The sequence below is a fragment of the Leopardus geoffroyi genome, chromosome B4 (assembly GCF_018350155.1).
Source record: "Leopardus geoffroyi isolate Oge1 chromosome B4, O.geoffroyi_Oge1_pat1.0, whole genome shotgun sequence".
Classification (NCBI taxonomy): Eukaryota; Metazoa; Chordata; class Mammalia; order Carnivora; family Felidae; genus Leopardus; species Leopardus geoffroyi.
Genome location: NC_059341.1, coordinates 103,665,554 through 103,683,392, shown reverse-complemented (window position 1 = coordinate 103,683,392; position 17,839 = coordinate 103,665,554). Strand labels below are relative to the sequence as shown.

Genomic DNA, 17,839 nt, shown 5'->3' with positions numbered 1-17,839 from the left:
TGCTTGATGCAGGGTTGCAACAAATTGCAAATTGTAAAAACCACAGTATCTGTTAAGTGCAATAAAATGAAGTATGCTTCTGTAAGTACTGGGAAGATCAGATTTGCTCAAAAAATAAATTACGAAACTATACTTAATTAAACAAATGCTTTATTCCACTAGACAGTTTATAATAAAATATATTGGGGGGCATTTATTCTAGAATTTATTCTAGAATGTAATTATACTCGTAAGTTGCATTTATCTAGCATCTGCAGTTTTATATCTGCTACATCAAAAGCAACCTCCTTTTAATCAGTAGTTTTAATAACTGTATTTGAAGGATAGTATTAAATTATATCAAATAGAATGTATGCAGTTTATTCAGATATATTTTATATTACTGGATTATTTCTTTTCTATATTTTCAGCACTTGTACTTTTTTTTCATATAGTTTCGTCCCTCTGTTTAAAGTGTTTGTTTCTTTGTGTCAGAAATCAGAAATAGAATTTCTCATCAAGTAATTTTAAAGTTTTTTATTTTGTATAAATTGATTGCCTAATTATTTTCCAAGTACTTGATGCCAGTACAGTGGGAATGTATCATACCATTGCTCCTGCACTCTCAACTGAATTTGGATAAATATAACTTAAGTATTTTTTGTTCGGAATATTTTAACGTTATATCAAAGTAATGAATAACTTACATAGCATAAATAATTAGGACTTACCAGTTAACCATATTCGAGACCTTATTTCTCTGGAAAAAAATGAGAATATTTTATTATATTTTACTGCATTACCTTACATAATCTGTTATAGAAATTTAGAAAAAGTCATTAAAATGAGGAATTTTTTTCCTTATATTAAAATATTGTCTAATTCTAGATTAAAGGAGAAAGAAAAGAAAATCGGTTTGAACAGGCTGTCCTCTGGCACTTAAAGTATTTAACTATTAATAGACATTAATTTTAAAGAGTATAGGTAGGAGCTGTGGAAATACTATAAACTGTTATGGTTGTATAATTGTAATTGTATAATTGTACATTGTTGAATACTCTTTCCTTAGTACTTTTAGCGGTTCCTGTAATCACAGATTTATTTTTCACTCATTTTTTTTCCTGTTGTGTAGGAGAAAGATAGTAAAGGAACTAGGCTTGCATATGTTGCACCTACAATACCAAGACGACTAGCCAGTACATCTGACATTGAAGAGAAAGAAAACAGGTGGATTCATTATGATTCGCTTTATGTTTTTACTATGAAATCTTTAGTATCTAGCATGACAATGAAAACATGAGCATTGTTGTAACTCTGTGGGATATATGGATTATGGGAAGAACACCAAATAGAAGGTCCTGAGGAGATGCAGATTTGTATATTCATGAAATGGCAAAATCAAAACAAAACACATTGTAGTTGGGACAGTGGTGCCAGATGAGGTCACAAACTAATCTAGTACAGACTCTCCAAATAGTTGAAACCTACAGAAAAGGAGAAAGAAAGGAGAAAAAGCTCTTAATCACTGTCAACATTTTAGTTTCTTTCTTCTTATTTTCAGCACACGGGGTATGAGAACTTTTAAATATAGTTGTAGTCATAACATCCATTTTTGTGTCTTGACTTTTTTTTTTTTTTTTTTTTTTTTTTACCTCACATCTCATACGTAGTCTTATGTGTTCATACATATCTTCAGTAAGCGTTGGTTTTCATCAGTGCATTGTGTTCCATAGAGTAGGTCTATTGAGGTTTAAGTAACTATTTCCCCTCTCCAAATATGGACATTTAAATTGGTATTTTATGATCATAAGTAAAACTTCTGTAAATATCTTAATTTTCCCCACTGTAGTTAGGATTATACCTTAGGGATAGAATCTTAGAACTGGAATTACTTTCATTTCTTAATATTCCAAAGCATTTTCTTAAGGGATTTTACTAGTTTCTGCTTCTACTAATGTTTTTTAATAGACAGCTTTCTTAATCCTGTTTTAAAATTATATACCAGAATTTGAAAGATACTCTTTTCACAGAGACTCTTCAAGTTTACGAACGAGTAGCTCCTATACAAGAAGAAAATGGGAAGATGATCTCAAAAAGAATAGCTCAGTTAATGAAGGATCAGCTTACCATAAAAGGTAATATAATTCTTAAGTAACTTTTATGCATTCTTTTATAAAAATATGAGGCAGTTTGTTTGGAGCCCTCAATTTAATATCATTAAGAAAATACGTGCTTTCATTGTTTAAATAAAACGTCATTTAAAAGTCCAGAATATATATTTAGAGGTAGATGAAGATTTGTTTTTCCTTTTATATATATTATGTATAATTAGATTTGATATATTAGGAAGCATCTTTTAGATTGTAGCATATTTAGAAGGAACTCCTTATATAATTGACTAGAGAAGTTGAAATAGATCAGTGTCTTAACTGATATGGGCATTATTTAGTGACCTGGAAGTTTCTACTTTTCTTAGAACTCAGAGAGATGGTAATTTCTTGAATTGAAATGTTGGTAATGTCATATTGGAGAGGAGGGGGGAAAAAACCATAAATATTTTCTCTGTTAAAAACAACCAAAAAGAAGAGTAAAAGATGAGCAATTATAATATAGGCATGGGTCACTCCTAAGGATGTGACTCATTGCTAAAATACTTTTCTTCAAAAAGGTTGATCTTAACTTTCCCTGAGTAAAACCAGACCTAAGTGTTTTTCTCAGACCCAGCCTGGCATGACCATATGGTCTGTTAATAGTTCCAGAAACGTAAAATATTAGATCAGAACATGTTTGAGTCCTGTCCAGGGAGGTGGGAGGCAGTAAAATGATACACTACCAAATTAGTGAAATCATCTAGACTCTAGCAAGTTGTAGATGCAACTCTTGGTGCTGGAGCCGGTGGTGTATTTAGGAACACAGTTTTTTAGATTTTTCCTAGCCTTGTGTATCTGTGTAATGTATAGACATTAACTGTAGACTACACATACAGACACATCCTATATAGATATGACTCTTTCCTTCAGTTGCTCCTTTGGTAGAAGACAAGATGATTTGATTAGTTCTAGTGTTCCAAGCACCACATCAACACCAACAGTTACCTCTGCAGCTGGGCTTCAGAAAAGCCTGCTTTCCAGCACAAGCACTACTACAAAGATTACAACGGGTTCTTCCTCAACAGGCACACAAAGCAGGTGAGTCACAGATAACATTTTGTGTTCAGGCCTACTGTGTGCTTATGTATGTGCATGCATTTTTGTTTAGAAGATTGTGGGGCTCTGGATTTTTTCATTTACCTTTTAAAATTATTTACAAGCAAAAATTGGTTCCAAAAAGAGACAATTATGCATGTCTGGGGAAAAACGAAGTTCTTTAATTATTAACTTTCCTTGAATCAGGCTGCTTAAAATGTAAATTTCTCCCTTTGACAGCTCTGGGTGAGACTTCTGGTTCATAGTTCAAAGATGTCTTGCCTCATGTTTTAAAAAAATCCATCCCTGTAGTCACATGTTTCAGCTGCTAGAAAGTGCTTTCATTGTTTAGCTGTTTTCCTTTTCTCTTTTTGTGTTGCTGCTTATGATGCGATAGTACCTCAAATCGTTTGTGGGCTGAGGATAGTACTGAAAAAGAAAAGGACAGTGTTCCTACGGCAGTGACCATCCCTGTTGCTCCAACTGTTGTAAATGCTGCAGCCTCAACCACAACCCTGACTACAACTACTGCTGGCACTGTCTCCTCCACATCAGAGGTCAGGGAGAGACGCAGGTGTGTAAAGGTCATAATAGAACTGCTGATGTATCTTGCCCAGTGCTGAAAGTTGTTTGTTTTGCCTTTTAACCTTGTCAAGTTGGTGACCATCTCTTCAGTAGGTTAATAAGTGAAATAACCTGTATCAGCTCAGAACTACATGAACTGATGTAATTGGCAGTTACCAGCATTTAGGCTTGGTGACTCCCTCTGACAGAATAGATGTTTTTGTTTCAAGGAAGTGAGCCAGACACTTGTCTTCTTAGCCATCGTCATTTTTTTAGTGGTTGTTTTCATTCAAGATGGTTTTGTGATGAAGATCTAAACACACCCAGTCACACTTATGGAAGACTAGATGTAACATGACAGAAACAGATTTTTCATTCTTCTGTTTCCTCCTATTATTAAAAAATTTGATGGATGTTAAACTGTTTTTGTTACTTTCGAGACTTTTCATTTTAAGATTCTCTTGAAGAAAGGCTTCTTGGGCATATGTGTAAACCAAATCATTTTTAAGCACTTTGAATACGTTCTCTTAGTTTTAATTCAGTACATAAAAGGGACTCATTAATTAAATATTTTAAAGGATTTATGAATTTATTTTGTGTGCTTAAATGTTAGAAGCGTTGCTCACTTCTTCATGCTGCTGCTAATTGGCTTGGAATTTCAGATGTGGAAAGGAACTTACCTCTTTTGTGATATCCTTGCTTTACATAAGAAACTAAGACCCAGAGATATTAAGTGACTTTTCCACTTTTATTTAATGAGAACTAAGGCGAGGCCCAAGATTACAGGAGAATCAGTCAAGTGTTTTTCCTGCTATAGCATGCATAGTTACTAGCTTTGAATTTTGTTTTTCCTCTTGAGAAAAAAAAAAAATCTTAAAAAACTAAATGTGACCTTTTTTGTATTTTATTCCTTTGAGATTAAATTAGCTACATAACTGGTGTTTTGGTTTTTATTTTGTTTGTTTACTAAAATACCAACCAGATTAACTTTGTCATAGTTCTGGCATGTAGTGTTCATACACAGGCTTTGTCTCTGGTGCTTATCAAAGTACATGGCCTGTAGTAAGTTATTAATATCCTTAGAGTAATATTCGTGGTGAATATATGAAAAGTAACAAAACACTAAATTTTTAAATGTTAAACATTTTCTTTCCTATCATTGCATCTTTATTTTTTGTCAGCATGATTATGTTTTATTACTATTTCTATGGTAAGATTTAGTGATAGTTCTATAAAACCATTATAAGCAGTTAGCATTTTGTGATTTGAACACCAGTATAGGTCATACCATATTTTAATAATTCTTCATTTTTCTATACATTAATGTTAGTTTTAGGCTTTTGAGGTGTTTTCAAGTCAGACCACATAGCCAACAGAAATTAGAAGATCATAGGCAGCCATCATTATTTTTGAGTGAAAATCAATTTGAGGACTTTGCTTTTATGGAGTAGGGGAAGTTAAGGGGAAAAGGTTAGGAATCCTTGGTTTTTTACTCCTTTAATCCTAAGGTTAGAATGCTCTCCAGGTCAGTATTTCTTCTTCTGTAACATAAGTATTTTATTTATATAATTTTTAACTTCTAGACTTGTTGTTGGAGAAAGTTGAGTTTCACCTTCTTAGAATTAATCCTGGAAGACATTAGATTGAGAATTAAATATTTGGAGATATTAATAGAACAGAACAAATTTTAATAGCATAAGAAACAAAATGTATCTGTTGACATTTTTCCCTGGTGTATATTACAGAAATTTTGTTTGTCTTACTCATTTTCAGTGATGTTTGCAATAATAATGTTTGTGTTTTGTTTCACGTCAAGTAATTGTTTGCAGTTTTGAATACATTGTTGACCTCTTCTGTTTGTCTTTCAATTAAATTTTGTTAATGGTTTTGAAATGTGTATAGTTGAATATTTGTCCTCAAAATGTATATATTATGATTTAAGTCTATATTGTGGCTAAAAAGATAAGTTAATACATCTATGCTATTTTAGGTATCCTCACATATATACTTTCAGATGTTATGCAAAGTTACCAAACTCACTATTAAATTCCACTATTCTTTTCTTGAATTTTGTTTTTATTGATCAGGATTGGATGAGGATTTTCTATTTTTGTTAAGATTTCCAATGGATTAATAGTGGTAGCAGAGTGGGAAGTAGAGAAGAAAAGTTAGCTTTAAATAGCATGATAGCAAATTCTTTCATTTTTTAAGTGTTTCTAATTCTCCAGTCTTTTCTTTTTTCTTTTTTTTTTTTTTTTAAACGTTTATTTTATTTTTGGGACAGAGAGAGACAGAGCATGAACGGGGGAGGGGCCGAGAGAGAGGGAGACACAGAATCGGAAGCAGGCTCCAGGCTCTGAGCCATCAGCCCAGAGCCTGATGCGGGGCTCGAACTCACGGACCGCGAGATCGTGACCTAGCTGAAGTTGGACGCTTAACCAACTGCGCCACCCAGGCGCCCCTCCAGTCTTTTCAAAATACAAAGCAGTATCTTACTAATAAGTTCAAGTTTGTAACATGAATTCATGAGGAACTGTTGCTTTGTATAATTATTCTCCTCCACCTTTTTCCCTTGGCTCAGCCAGCTTGCATTTGCTCATTTATCTTCCCTCTGTAAGGAAAAAAGCTGAATGAAAAAGAAGGGTTGTTTTCAGTTTTTTAAAGATGTTATTTGTTGATTACCCAAAATATAAATATTATAAATAAATATATTTCAACCAATAAATCAGTGAAATAATAAATAGAATAATTGGAATTATTAGAAAATCCTTATTTTAAAAATAATAACCTTTCAGTAGCTCAGAAAATTGTAAGCCATCTAAGACTACTAAGGAGTAAAATTATGCACCCTATATAGTTTTAAGAAAAAGATGTAGTATGATATGGTAAGTTAAGGCAGCAGTGGAGTTTGAGGGGCACCTGGGTAGCTCAGTTTGTGGGATCAAGCCCCACATCGGGCTCTGCTGACAATGTAGAGCCTGCTTGGTATTCTCTCCCTCTCTCTCTCTCCTCCTCCCCCACTCTTGCACTTTCTCTCTCTCTTAGAATAAATAAATAAGCTTTCTTTCTTTCTTTTTTTTTTTTTTTTAAGGCAACAATAGAGGAGGGCCTAGATGGCTCAGTCGGTTAAGCGTCCAACTCTTGGTTTTGGCTCAGGTCATGATCTCATAGTTTCAGGAGTTCGAGCCCCGCGTCGGGCTACCAGTGCAGAGCCTGCTTGAGATTCTCTCTTCCTCTCCCTCTGTCCCTCCCCTACTCACACTGTCTCTGTTTCCCTCAAAATAAATAAACTGGGGTGAGGGGGAAGGCAGCAGTAGAGTTTGATATATTCTGCTATCTTTTTGATCAGCTCTTTTTAATTAAACACAAAATATGTGAATTAACTTTCTTGTCTACATTTAATTCACAGAGGTCTGCTCTATACAGGAACCCCAAGAGAGGAGAAGGAACTGAATGCCAGATGGGGACTCTTAAAATAATAGGAAACATATTGTATATTACAAATTGATAGGCTAGATTTTTATGCTGATTTGGAGCAAATGTAAGGAAAATTTAAATGAACAGAAACAGATATTATAAGTCTTTTGACTAGTAATTTTTATCCCCTTAACCTACATATGTTAAACCAGATATGATAGGTAGATTTAACTTCTATGGAAACTTGAAACTGTTGAAAAAGTAGTGAGGCTCATTTGAAGAGAGTGTGCTGGTTGATTAGTTCTGTTTGCAGAACATGGGGATTAAAAGAACAAATGGCAATGCAGATTTCCCTGTGGTAAACTATATGTGAAAATTTTGACGATTACATAGAGGAGTCAGATTCAGTAGTCCATGTTCATGCTTACTTTCAGAGCAACCCTTGAAATACTGAAGTGATACATGCAGCCATCTGAGCTGTTCTAGTTTTCTGTTTAACCAGATTTGCTACCACATTAAGGTTTCATCTTCTTTTATTCTTTTCTTCTCCTCGTCTGGGAGAAGTCCAAAAAGCAATACATTGCATAGGGACAGTAGATGCATAAATAAGTACCAAATGAATCACTAAAAAAAAAAAATGGCCATTGGGCCATATTTTCCAAATTGATGTTTCACAGAGCACTTTTCCACATGTAACAGGTGTACCATAAAAGTATGTTCTACTTAATAATCTTAGGAAATACATAGTTACGGTTAAACAGGTTTCTTCCTTGGTTCTTCTCAGAGCCTTTAACATGTTGTGATTTTCCTGGAGATGGTTAGAATGTATAGCATTTTCCAAATATGTATAGCCAACTTCCAGAATAAACAAGCTCCTCACTCTATTCTGGAATTAATTTTCTTAAACTAAACCTGTAATAACAAGTTTATTGTTACTCTTTTTCACCTTTAAAATGACTTGTCCCAGAGAAATCACTGGAGTTGTTACAAAAGTAGGGAATAACGGTTGTATCTAAATAAAAAGCTTAAAATTCACAAGAGTTCATATACAGACAGGATGAAAATTAAGAAATAGTAGGAGAAAGAGAAGTATCAAGCTTAGTGTAGCTTGAGCATTCTGGGCCATCAAGAGGGCAGGCATCCTAACCAGTTGTATTCATCTCTCTGGATCTGTGCATTGGTACAGATGTAGCCATATGTTGCAGAATCTCTAAAAGAAAGTCAAACTAAAGAAATGCTTGGAACTAAAATGCTTTATGTACCCGGGGCACCCGGGTGGCTCAGTAAGTTAAACATCTGACCCTCGATTTCTGCTCAGGTCATGATCTCATGGTTCGTGGAATCGAACCCTGCATTGAGCTCGGCACTGATAGCATGGAGCCTACTTGAGATTCTGTTTCCCTTTCTCTCTGCCTCTCCCCTGCTTGCTCTCTGTCTCTCTCTGAAAATAAAAATAAACTTAAAAAGAAAGAAAGAAAGTTGTGTATAGTGAATTTTTTTTCTTGCCCTACACTTTTAGGAGGACAAATTAAAAGCAACAGACCAAGTAATTAGAAATATAATTTTTTAAAACATTAAAATTTTAGGGGCACCTGGCTGGCTCAATGGGTTAAGTGCCTGACTTCGGCTAGGGTCATGATCTCATGGTTTGTGAGTTGAAGCCCTGCATCAGTCTCTGTGCTGATAGTGCAGAGCGTGCTTGGGATTCTGTCCCTCTCTCTTTCTGCCCTTTCCCCACTCATGCTCTCTCTCTCTCTCTCAAAATAAATAATTAAACTTAAAAAAAAAAAATGAAACTTAAGGTTATAAACTTAAATCTGTACCAGTATTTTCATAGAAACCAAATTTGGTAAAATAGAACTCTTCAATGCTTGAATCATGTGGGGTGTGCCCGATTTGTGAGATATATGTAGTGCTAGTATAGTAGCAAAAAGACATAATCTTTCAGGATATTCTAATGTTTGTTTATTTTTGAGAGGGAGAAGGAGCAAACAGGGGAGAAGCAGAGAGAGAGGGAAGCACAGAATCTGAAGCAAACAGCACAGAGCCCAGTGTGGAGCTCAAACTCATGAACCATGAGATCATGACCTGAGCCTAAGTCAGATGCTTAATCGACTGAGCCACGTAGGCACCCCCAGGATATTCTAGAAACCTAGAGATGAAAACATATGGATAAAGAGAAAAAAAATGTTATGTCATTATGAAATAGTGCCCTAGGTTATTCAACCAAATAGAAAAAATAGGTGATATTTTCTCAAACCAGATGAAAAAAACAACTTAAGTCAAAGTAAAGTAGTGAGAGGATTTTCATCTTTCTCTAAGTTTATTGGATGTCTCAGTCAAGTAAAAATACCCTCCTGAGAAGTTCTTGACTTACTTTGCTTAAAGTTGATCTGTAATTAGAGTAGAAGCAACACAGAGAACCTGTCCTCTAGTACTAACTTTAACCAATAAGTAAGAGTTAATTGATGGAATTGAGGCAACGAGGATTTTGGTTGACAAGTGACCTTGTCATTTTAGGATTAATTATTCAAGGAGGTGAATCCTAGGAATAATAAATCATGTATTCTAGTTTCAGACAGATATCTAAAAACTTAAGAGTGTGAAGCAAAAGACAGAGAAATCAAAAGGAATGGGGCTCTCTAAAAGAATTGTGAAGAAACTGAAATGATTCTAAGGAGTTGGAGGTGTGTTGTGTTCTTTGAACCTAGAGCTTTAAAGGACACATAGAATAAAAGATAAGTTTAGAATAAATTCTAAAGTTTGTTATGGATATATGAATAGTTTCAGGAAGTTTAAAGAACAGAATGAGTTACAAATTGGAAAGCATAGTAAATCTAAAAAAAGAACCCTTTAAAAAGTTGAGCTTTTTAAAGGGGAGGGGCAAGTGATATAAATTAGATAAATTTAATTAACAGCATAGACAATAGAAATATTCTACTTCTGAGTATTGTATGAGAAATGTGAATTAGATTGTAATATAACTAAATAAAGTATTAACAATTGAACTTCCCAAGTAACATTGATCATTGGAGGGAAGTTATTTTCTGTGTCTTGCACGGCTCTGTTTTTTCTTATTCAACCCTTTAATTAGTTATTAATCTCTTGACATGGACATATGCTTTTGAAATTGTGCATATCCTTAGACAGGATGGGGCATAGGCTTAGATCAAATATAGTGAAGTGATTGATAAGATCAGATATAGTGAAGATAAAGGTCAAGTTCTTTTTATATTAGAAAATCAGTAACCAAGAGTAGGATGCTGATTTTAAAGCAGTTTATGAATAAAAATACTTGAATTTTTAGATAACTCAAAGTGTGAATAAGAGTATGATGTCTGCCAAAAGCATCATTAATAAATGCAGTGACAGGAGTGCAGGGAGTGTTGCTTGCTCACTAGTCATCCCATATGTTAAATGTTGCCTTCACTCCTAACCATTCTAAACATGAAAAGACATTGACAGTCTAGAGTTTAGCCTTCACGTATCATCTAGCATGGTATTGCAGGGAATCAGCAAAGGGACTAAGAGGACTCATCACATGGCTTTTCAAAAGAAAAAAAAAAAAAAAACTGTGGTTAGGAAGAACTTGAAAAATATAAGTTAATACTGATTATTTTCAATCTAAAACTTTATCAGATTGCATTGTTGAATTTTCGTGATGAATGAAACCATTTTTGGAGACGTTTTCTTAAAATGCTTACTGTGTATTCATTCATACATTCGTATGTAATTCACAGATACTGTATATCCAACTAACAATTTTTGTTTATTACTGTAGATCATACCTCACTCCTGTTAGAGATGAAGAGTCTGAATCCCAAAGAAAAGCAAGATCTAGACAAGCAAGACAGTCTAGAAGATCAACACAGGTATGTTTAATGTGTATAATATATAAAGCTTCAAATTGCCTTTCTCTTTTTCACTTCTCTATGAAAATACTAATGTCATTGGAGCACCTGGCTGGCTCAATCAGAGGAGCATGTGACTATTGTTCTTGGAGTTGTGAGTACAAGCCCCGTGTTGGGTGTAGAAATTATTTAAAGAAATTTTTTAAAAACTTTAAAAAAAAAAAAAAAAAAAGAAAGAAAACACTGATGTTAGTATATAATGTGAGGAAATCTTAAAGATTGCTTTAGTAATTCTTTCCTAGCCTTTTGTATATTACATTTAATCTAATTAATGTTAGTATTATATTTAATCTAATTGGCATATACCTTTGTATCTCTTTGCATATTTACTTTTTGTTTCTTAGATGGTGTCTGGCACAGAGTACTCAATGCGTGTTAATGAATTAATCAATATGATATCTAATAATTAATAAAGAATTCTGTAAATATTTGGAGTTGTGGGGAATAGGTCTATTGTATTAGATATTTCAAACAGCTAATGTGCAAGTACCAGGAAAATGTCACTCAGTCTAGTTAGCATCTCCTTAACCTCCTTGCCATTCTAATTATATCTAATACATCATTTTGTGTCTATCCTTTCCCATAGTTGAGGCGCTCCAAAGTCCAGATTCAATTCCTTGATCCTTACTTTTATCAGTATTCCATTTCAAGCTGAACTGTTTGTTAAGATCTTAACATATTCTTCCTGCCTTTGTACCTTTACTTTTTGAAATCTCACCTGTTCTTTAAGGCTTGTCCTTTAAAAATTATTTCTTTACTGAAATTTTTTTCAGTAAATACATATATATGTGTTTATACATATATATACATATATATGTTATACATGTTATATGTATATATTTATGTTTTTACATATATATATATAACAGAAGTACATATAAATTCAGTGTATAAACAATGTATATATAAGCTTTTCCTTCTTTGTACTTCTTAGGAATATTTATATTCATATTCATGTGATAGTACTGTCATCTCCTCCCCTTTTTTTAATTTCTTAAATATAGAGACTATTTCTTACATGTATTTTGTCTTTTCCAGTACCTATTACTGTGCTTGCTCATGATGATTCTTCGTAGAATGAATGTGACTTGCCCACTAAAAATTTTGTTCAAATTTGCAAACCAATTCCAAACGTGTATTTGACTTCCAATACATTCATATTAAATTTGTCTGCTTATAAAATATTTCTTTGAAACAAGCTATACTGCTTCTCATTCTTAAATTTACCTTTTTAATGTACAGGGAGTAACGCTGACTGATCTTCAGGAAGCTGAAAAAACAATAGGAAGAAGTCGTTCTACCCGAACCAGAGAACAAGAAAATGAAGAAAAAGAAAAAGAAGAAAAAGAAAAACAGGATAAAGAGAAGCAAGAAGAAAAGAAGGAGTCAGAAACATCTAGAGAAGATGAATATAAACAAAAGTACCCCAGAACATACGATGAGGTAATAGTGTACCACCAACACAGCTAGGTCAGATGGTATGACTGGTTATGTGACTTTCAGTACACAAGAGATTTATATACTGACAAACTATATACAAAATACTCCAAAGGACCAGAAATCTGAATTATTTTGAGATGATTAGAATGTTATTTTTCTTTCAAAATGAACCTGTGTTTAGATGTTTTTAACTGTTAAATATTTTACGTGGGAACTAATTTTAATATTTCACAGACTTACCAGCGTTACAGACCTGTATCCACCTCAAGTTCTACCACCCCATCCTCTTCACTTTCTACCATGAGCAGTTCACTCTATGCTTCAAGTCAACTAAACAGGCCAAATAGTCTTGTAGGTATAACTTCCGCTTACTCCAGAGGATTAACAAAAGAAAATGAAAGAGGTAAGAAGACCTTTGTTTCCTTCAAATAATCCTTTGAATTTTTTTTTTCTAATTTATAGTTCTACAGAAAAGAAACAACTTTTCTAAACTGGGAGTCATTCCATTTTTTCTTTCAAAAAGAAGATGATGGTCAAAAATAAGAAGAGTAGAAAATAAAAATAGGAAATTATGTAGTCTGGCATTGTTACATATATCTTTATAATTTAAGACTTCACAAAAAGCATTATGTACACCAACATAGAAAAGTCAGCATAGAAGAACTGGTGGGAGACTATTTCTAGGAGCTGTTTATTAGTGCCTGAAGTTACTTCTTGCCTATTGGATCATATCTTTAAATTTTTTATATGTGAATTGTTTTAAACTAAAATCACTGAAAACACATGTAGTGCCCTTGCTAAAACAAAATGGTTTTTATGCTTATTTCTTGAGAAATAGATTTCTTTTTCAGTGATATGTTGGCATATTGATAATCACTATTAACATTTCTTATTTTTTCATATAAACTTCCTATTTAAATTTTAATAATTCCTACTTTAATTAAGCGATTGGTACTAAATAAAATTATTTCTAATTGTAGGCGTTTTATATTTTAAAAGAAAATCCCACAGTATTAGTCATGATAATATCAGTAATCATGAAGGATAAACTTCAGAAAAATTAAGTTTTCCCCAATTTTCAGCTGACTTTTCTTTTTTTGGTCATTGAGATATTTCAGTTCTTTAAAATACTAAGTGTGAGGCTCACATAATGGTTTGTAAAAACCTTGAGCCAACTTTGAAAATTAGGGATATTTGCATAAAAGTTTAGATTTTCATCTTCTATTGAAAAGTGGGAAGATTTAGCAACACTGTTTCTAATTCTCACATATCAACAATTGGCTAGAGCCAAGGAGTAAGTTACAGCCCCTCACCCCTTGGAATAGTGCCCTCCTGGCCCATTTTATCCATTTATATTATCTGGATGGCCACTATATGCATTGGAGTTTGAGATCTTTGCTCTAAACCAATTCCAAAAACAATTCTAAAAAAACTTGCTGGCACTATAATTTTGAAATTTCTTTTGCTGTGACTCTTTGCTAATGGCACAGGAAGGAGACTTTTAGAAATAATTTCTAACATTACTTTGTTCCATATAGATGTCTACTTTTTAAAACCTATTTGAAGGCCCCTTTATAGAATATAAGTCTAAAGCTATTTTAACTATCCTAAGAAGGAAACAAATTTTGAGACTATATTTAAAAAAAATTTTTTTTTAATGTTTATTTTTGAGAGAGAGAGAGAGAGTGAGGCACAGAATCCAAAGTATGCTTCGGGCTCTCAAGCTGTCAGCACAGAGCCTGATGTGGGGCTCAAACCCATGAACCGTAAGATTATGACCTAAGCCAAAGTCAGACCCTTAACCAATTGAGTCACCCGGGCACCCCAAGACTACATTTTATGTTGATGTGTTTTAAAAGATAAATATTTTTTCCAGAAAAAAAGAGTTTGTTCTTAGATACTATCTAATAGAAATGAAATGAATACTGTATTTATTCTGCTACCGAATGAGGATTGGGAATAGTAGAAACAGAAACTGAAAAACTCGTTCTATGTCTGCTAGCTGTTCCATCATTAAGAACTGTTTGTTTTCTTCGAAGTGTTAACTTTGGGTATAGTAACCCCCTATCAAACATTAATAACTCGAGCCCTGTTTTCTTCATAGGATTCAATTATTTTCTGTTCAGCAAATATTAAGTATGTCTTTTGGTAGATGTTTTTTTTCAGGCACTAGGAAAATGAAATAATAAAAATTAGTTCTTGTCTTGATCAAGAACCTGTCTACTGGGAGATACAAATACATGTCTAAACCAAGTGTTTTATAGGAATGCTGAGGGGGCAAAAATAATTCTGACTGGAAAATTTTAGAAGCCTTTATAAAGGAGGTTGATTTTAAAATATGATTACTACATTTTTCTTATAAAATACTGTCAAAATACGTTGCTACCATGTGGTTCATTATAATCCTTAACAGAGGGAGAAAAGAGAGAAGAGGAAAAAGAAGGAGAAGACAAATCACAACCTAAATCAATCCGAGAACGACGACGACCAAGAGAGAAAAGGAGATCTACGGGAGTTTCATTTTGGACACAAGATGTGAGAACCTATTAAAATATAGCTACTTGATAGTATAGAAGTCTTAATCTTTCTAGAAGTACATACTAACAATTTCTTACATGCCTCAGATTACGTGTGCTTTTAGCTCATCACTGAATTTTGAGTCCGGTTATTAAATCAGAAAAGTTCTTCTTTATTAGGATAGTTAATGAGTACTTAGATTTTTGGTATTACTAAAAAGCAGTTCTGTCCCAATTTTGGAATAAAAATAATAATGGCTGTTATTAAAAATAATATATATATTAGTGTATAGTGGCTGAAGTGCTGCTTTATCTTGGAGATTTTTGAAAGAATGATGCTTTGCATATTTTTATTATTATTACATATTACTTTCAAAGTATACAACATAGTGATTCAACAATTATATACAAAATGCCCACTGCAGCAAGTATAGTTACCGTCTCATTGTACAAAGTTAGTACAATATTATTGACTATATTCACTCGCTATGTGGTACTTTTCATCACCTTGACTTATAACTGGAAGTTTGAACCTCTTAATCCCCTTCACCTATCTCCCACCCTTATCCCCTTTTGCAACAATCAGTCTGTTCTCTGTATTTATGAGTCTGTTTCTGGTTTTTTGTTTGTTAATTCTGGGGGCTTTTTGATTCTACATTGAAAGTAAAACATGTGGTATTTGTTGTTCCCTGACTTATTTCTTTTAGCATAATACCCTTTAGGTCTATCCATGTTGTGAATGGAAAGATTTCTTTTTTTCTATTTATGGATGCATAATATTCCATTGTATCTATTTCCACATCTTTTATCTGTAGATGAACACTTAAGTTGCTTCCTTCCCTTGGCTATTGTAAATAATGCTACAATGAACATGGGGATGAATAGTCTTTAAGGATTAGTGATTGGGTTTTCTTCAGGTAAATTACCCAGTAGGAGAATTACTGGGTCACATGGTATTTCTATTTTTAATTTTTTGAGGAAGCTCCATTGTGTTTTCCATAGTGGCTACACCAATCTGCATTCCCACCAGCAGTGCACAAAGGTTCTCTTTTCTCTATGTCCTTGCTAGCACTTGTTATTTCTTTATGATGCTAATCATTCTGACTGGTGCAAGATGTTATCTCATTGTGGTTTTTATTTGCATTTCCCTGATGATTAGTGATGTTGAACATCTTTTCATGTGTCTTCTGGCTCTTTATGTGTCTTCTTTGAGCTTATTTATTTTGAGAGAGAGAGAGAGAGAGCAGGGTAGGGGCAGAGAGAGAGGGAAAGAGAGAATCCCAGACAGGCTCTGCGCTGTCAGCACAGAGCCTGATGCGGGACTTGCAACTCACAAACCTGAGCCAAAACCAAGAGTCAGACACTTAACTGACTGAGCCACTCAGGTGCCCCTCTATGTGTCTTCTTTAGAAAAATGTTTTTTCAAGTGCTCTGCCCATTTTCTAATTGGACTTTTTTTTTTTTTTTTTTTGGTTGAGTTATACAAGGTTTTTATATTTTTTGAATATTAGCCCCTTACCAGATAATATCGTTTGCAGGTATCTGCTTGCATTCAGTAGATTGCCTTTTCATTTTGCTGATGGTTTCCTTCATTGTACAAAAGCTTTTTAATTTGATAAGCCTCAGTTGTTTATTTTTGCTTTTGTTTCCCTTGCCTGAGGGGACAGATCCAAAAAACTATTGCTAAGGCTGATAACCAAGAGTTTACTGCCTATGTTTTCTTTTAGGAGTTTCATGGTTTCTGGTCTTACATTTAGATCTTTAATCCATTTTGAGTTTATTTTTGTGAATGGTATAAGAAAGTGGTCCGGTTTCATTCTTTTGCATGTAGCTGTCCAGTTTTCCAGCACCATTTATTGACGAGACTGTCTTTTCCTTATTATATATTCTTTTGCTTTGTTGAAGATTAATTAACTTATATACACGTGGGTTTATTTCTGGCTTCTCTGTTCTGTTGATCTGTATGTCTGCATTTGTGACAGTACCATAATATTTTGGATAGGATGGACATTTTGACAGTATTTTCCTAGTCCATGAGCATGGTGTATCTTTTCATCTCTTTGTGTTATCTTTCATCAATATCTTATAGTTTCTTTACTTCTCTTTTGGCTAGTTCATTATTAATGTATAGAAACGCAACATTTTTGCATATTGATTTTGTATCCTGCAATTTACTGAATTCATTTACTCTATTTTTTTGGTGGCATCTTCGGAGTTTTCTATATATGGTATGTCATCTGCAAATGGTGATGGTTTTACTTCTTCCTTGATAATTTAGATGTCTTTCATTTCCTTTTCTTGTCTGATTGCTGTGGGTGGGAATTCCAATAGTACTATATTGAATAAAAGTGGTGAGAGTAGATAGACATCCTTGTCCTGTTTCTGATCGTAGAAGAAAAGCATTTAGCTTTTCACTGTCAAGTATGATGTTAACTATGGGTTTTTCATCTATGGCCTTCATTATGTTGAGGTATGTTTCCTGTAAACCCACTGTGTTGAAAATTTTTATCATGAAGGATGTTGAATTTTGTCAAATACTTTTTCTGTACCAAGACGATCATGATTTTTATCCTTCATTTTGTTAATATGTTGTATCATATTGACTGATTTTTATATTGCACCTTTGCATCCCTAAGATAAGTCCCATTCAATCATGGTGAATGATCCTTTTGATGTATTTGGTTTGCTAATGTTTTGTTGAGGGATTTTGCATGTATGTTCACCAGCGATATTGTTCTATAATTTTCTTTTTCTGTAGTGTCTTTGTTTGATTTTGGTATCAGGGTAATCCTGGCCTTATAGAATGAATTCTATAAGGACACATTCT

At 33.5% G+C, this 17,839-nt stretch overlaps 1 protein-coding gene across 9 annotated transcripts in view; it reads left to right on the top strand.

Moving 5' to 3' along the window:
- PPP1R12A (protein phosphatase 1 regulatory subunit 12A) overlaps window positions 1-17,839 on the top strand; it is a 163,515-nt gene that overhangs the window by 114,434 nt on the left and 31,242 nt on the right. For 5 of the 9 annotated variants that reach the window (XM_045465024.1, XM_045465022.1, XM_045465025.1 and 2 more), the window contains exons 11-18: window positions 1,112-1,206; window positions 2,010-2,114; window positions 3,000-3,167; window positions 3,562-3,738; window positions 10,927-11,017; window positions 12,299-12,499; window positions 12,731-12,899; window positions 14,910-15,031. In XM_045465024.1, the coding sequence (XP_045320980.1) occupies window positions 1,112-1,206; window positions 2,010-2,114; window positions 3,000-3,167; window positions 3,562-3,738; window positions 10,927-11,017; window positions 12,299-12,499; window positions 12,731-12,899; window positions 14,910-15,031 (1,128 nt within the window). The remainder of the gene's footprint in view (window positions 1-1,111; window positions 1,207-2,009; window positions 2,115-2,999; window positions 3,168-3,561; window positions 3,739-10,926; window positions 11,018-12,298; window positions 12,500-12,730; window positions 12,900-14,909; window positions 15,032-17,839) is intronic. The other 4 variants (XM_045465029.1, XM_045465027.1, XM_045465023.1 and 1 more) reach the window with 3 other exon arrangements.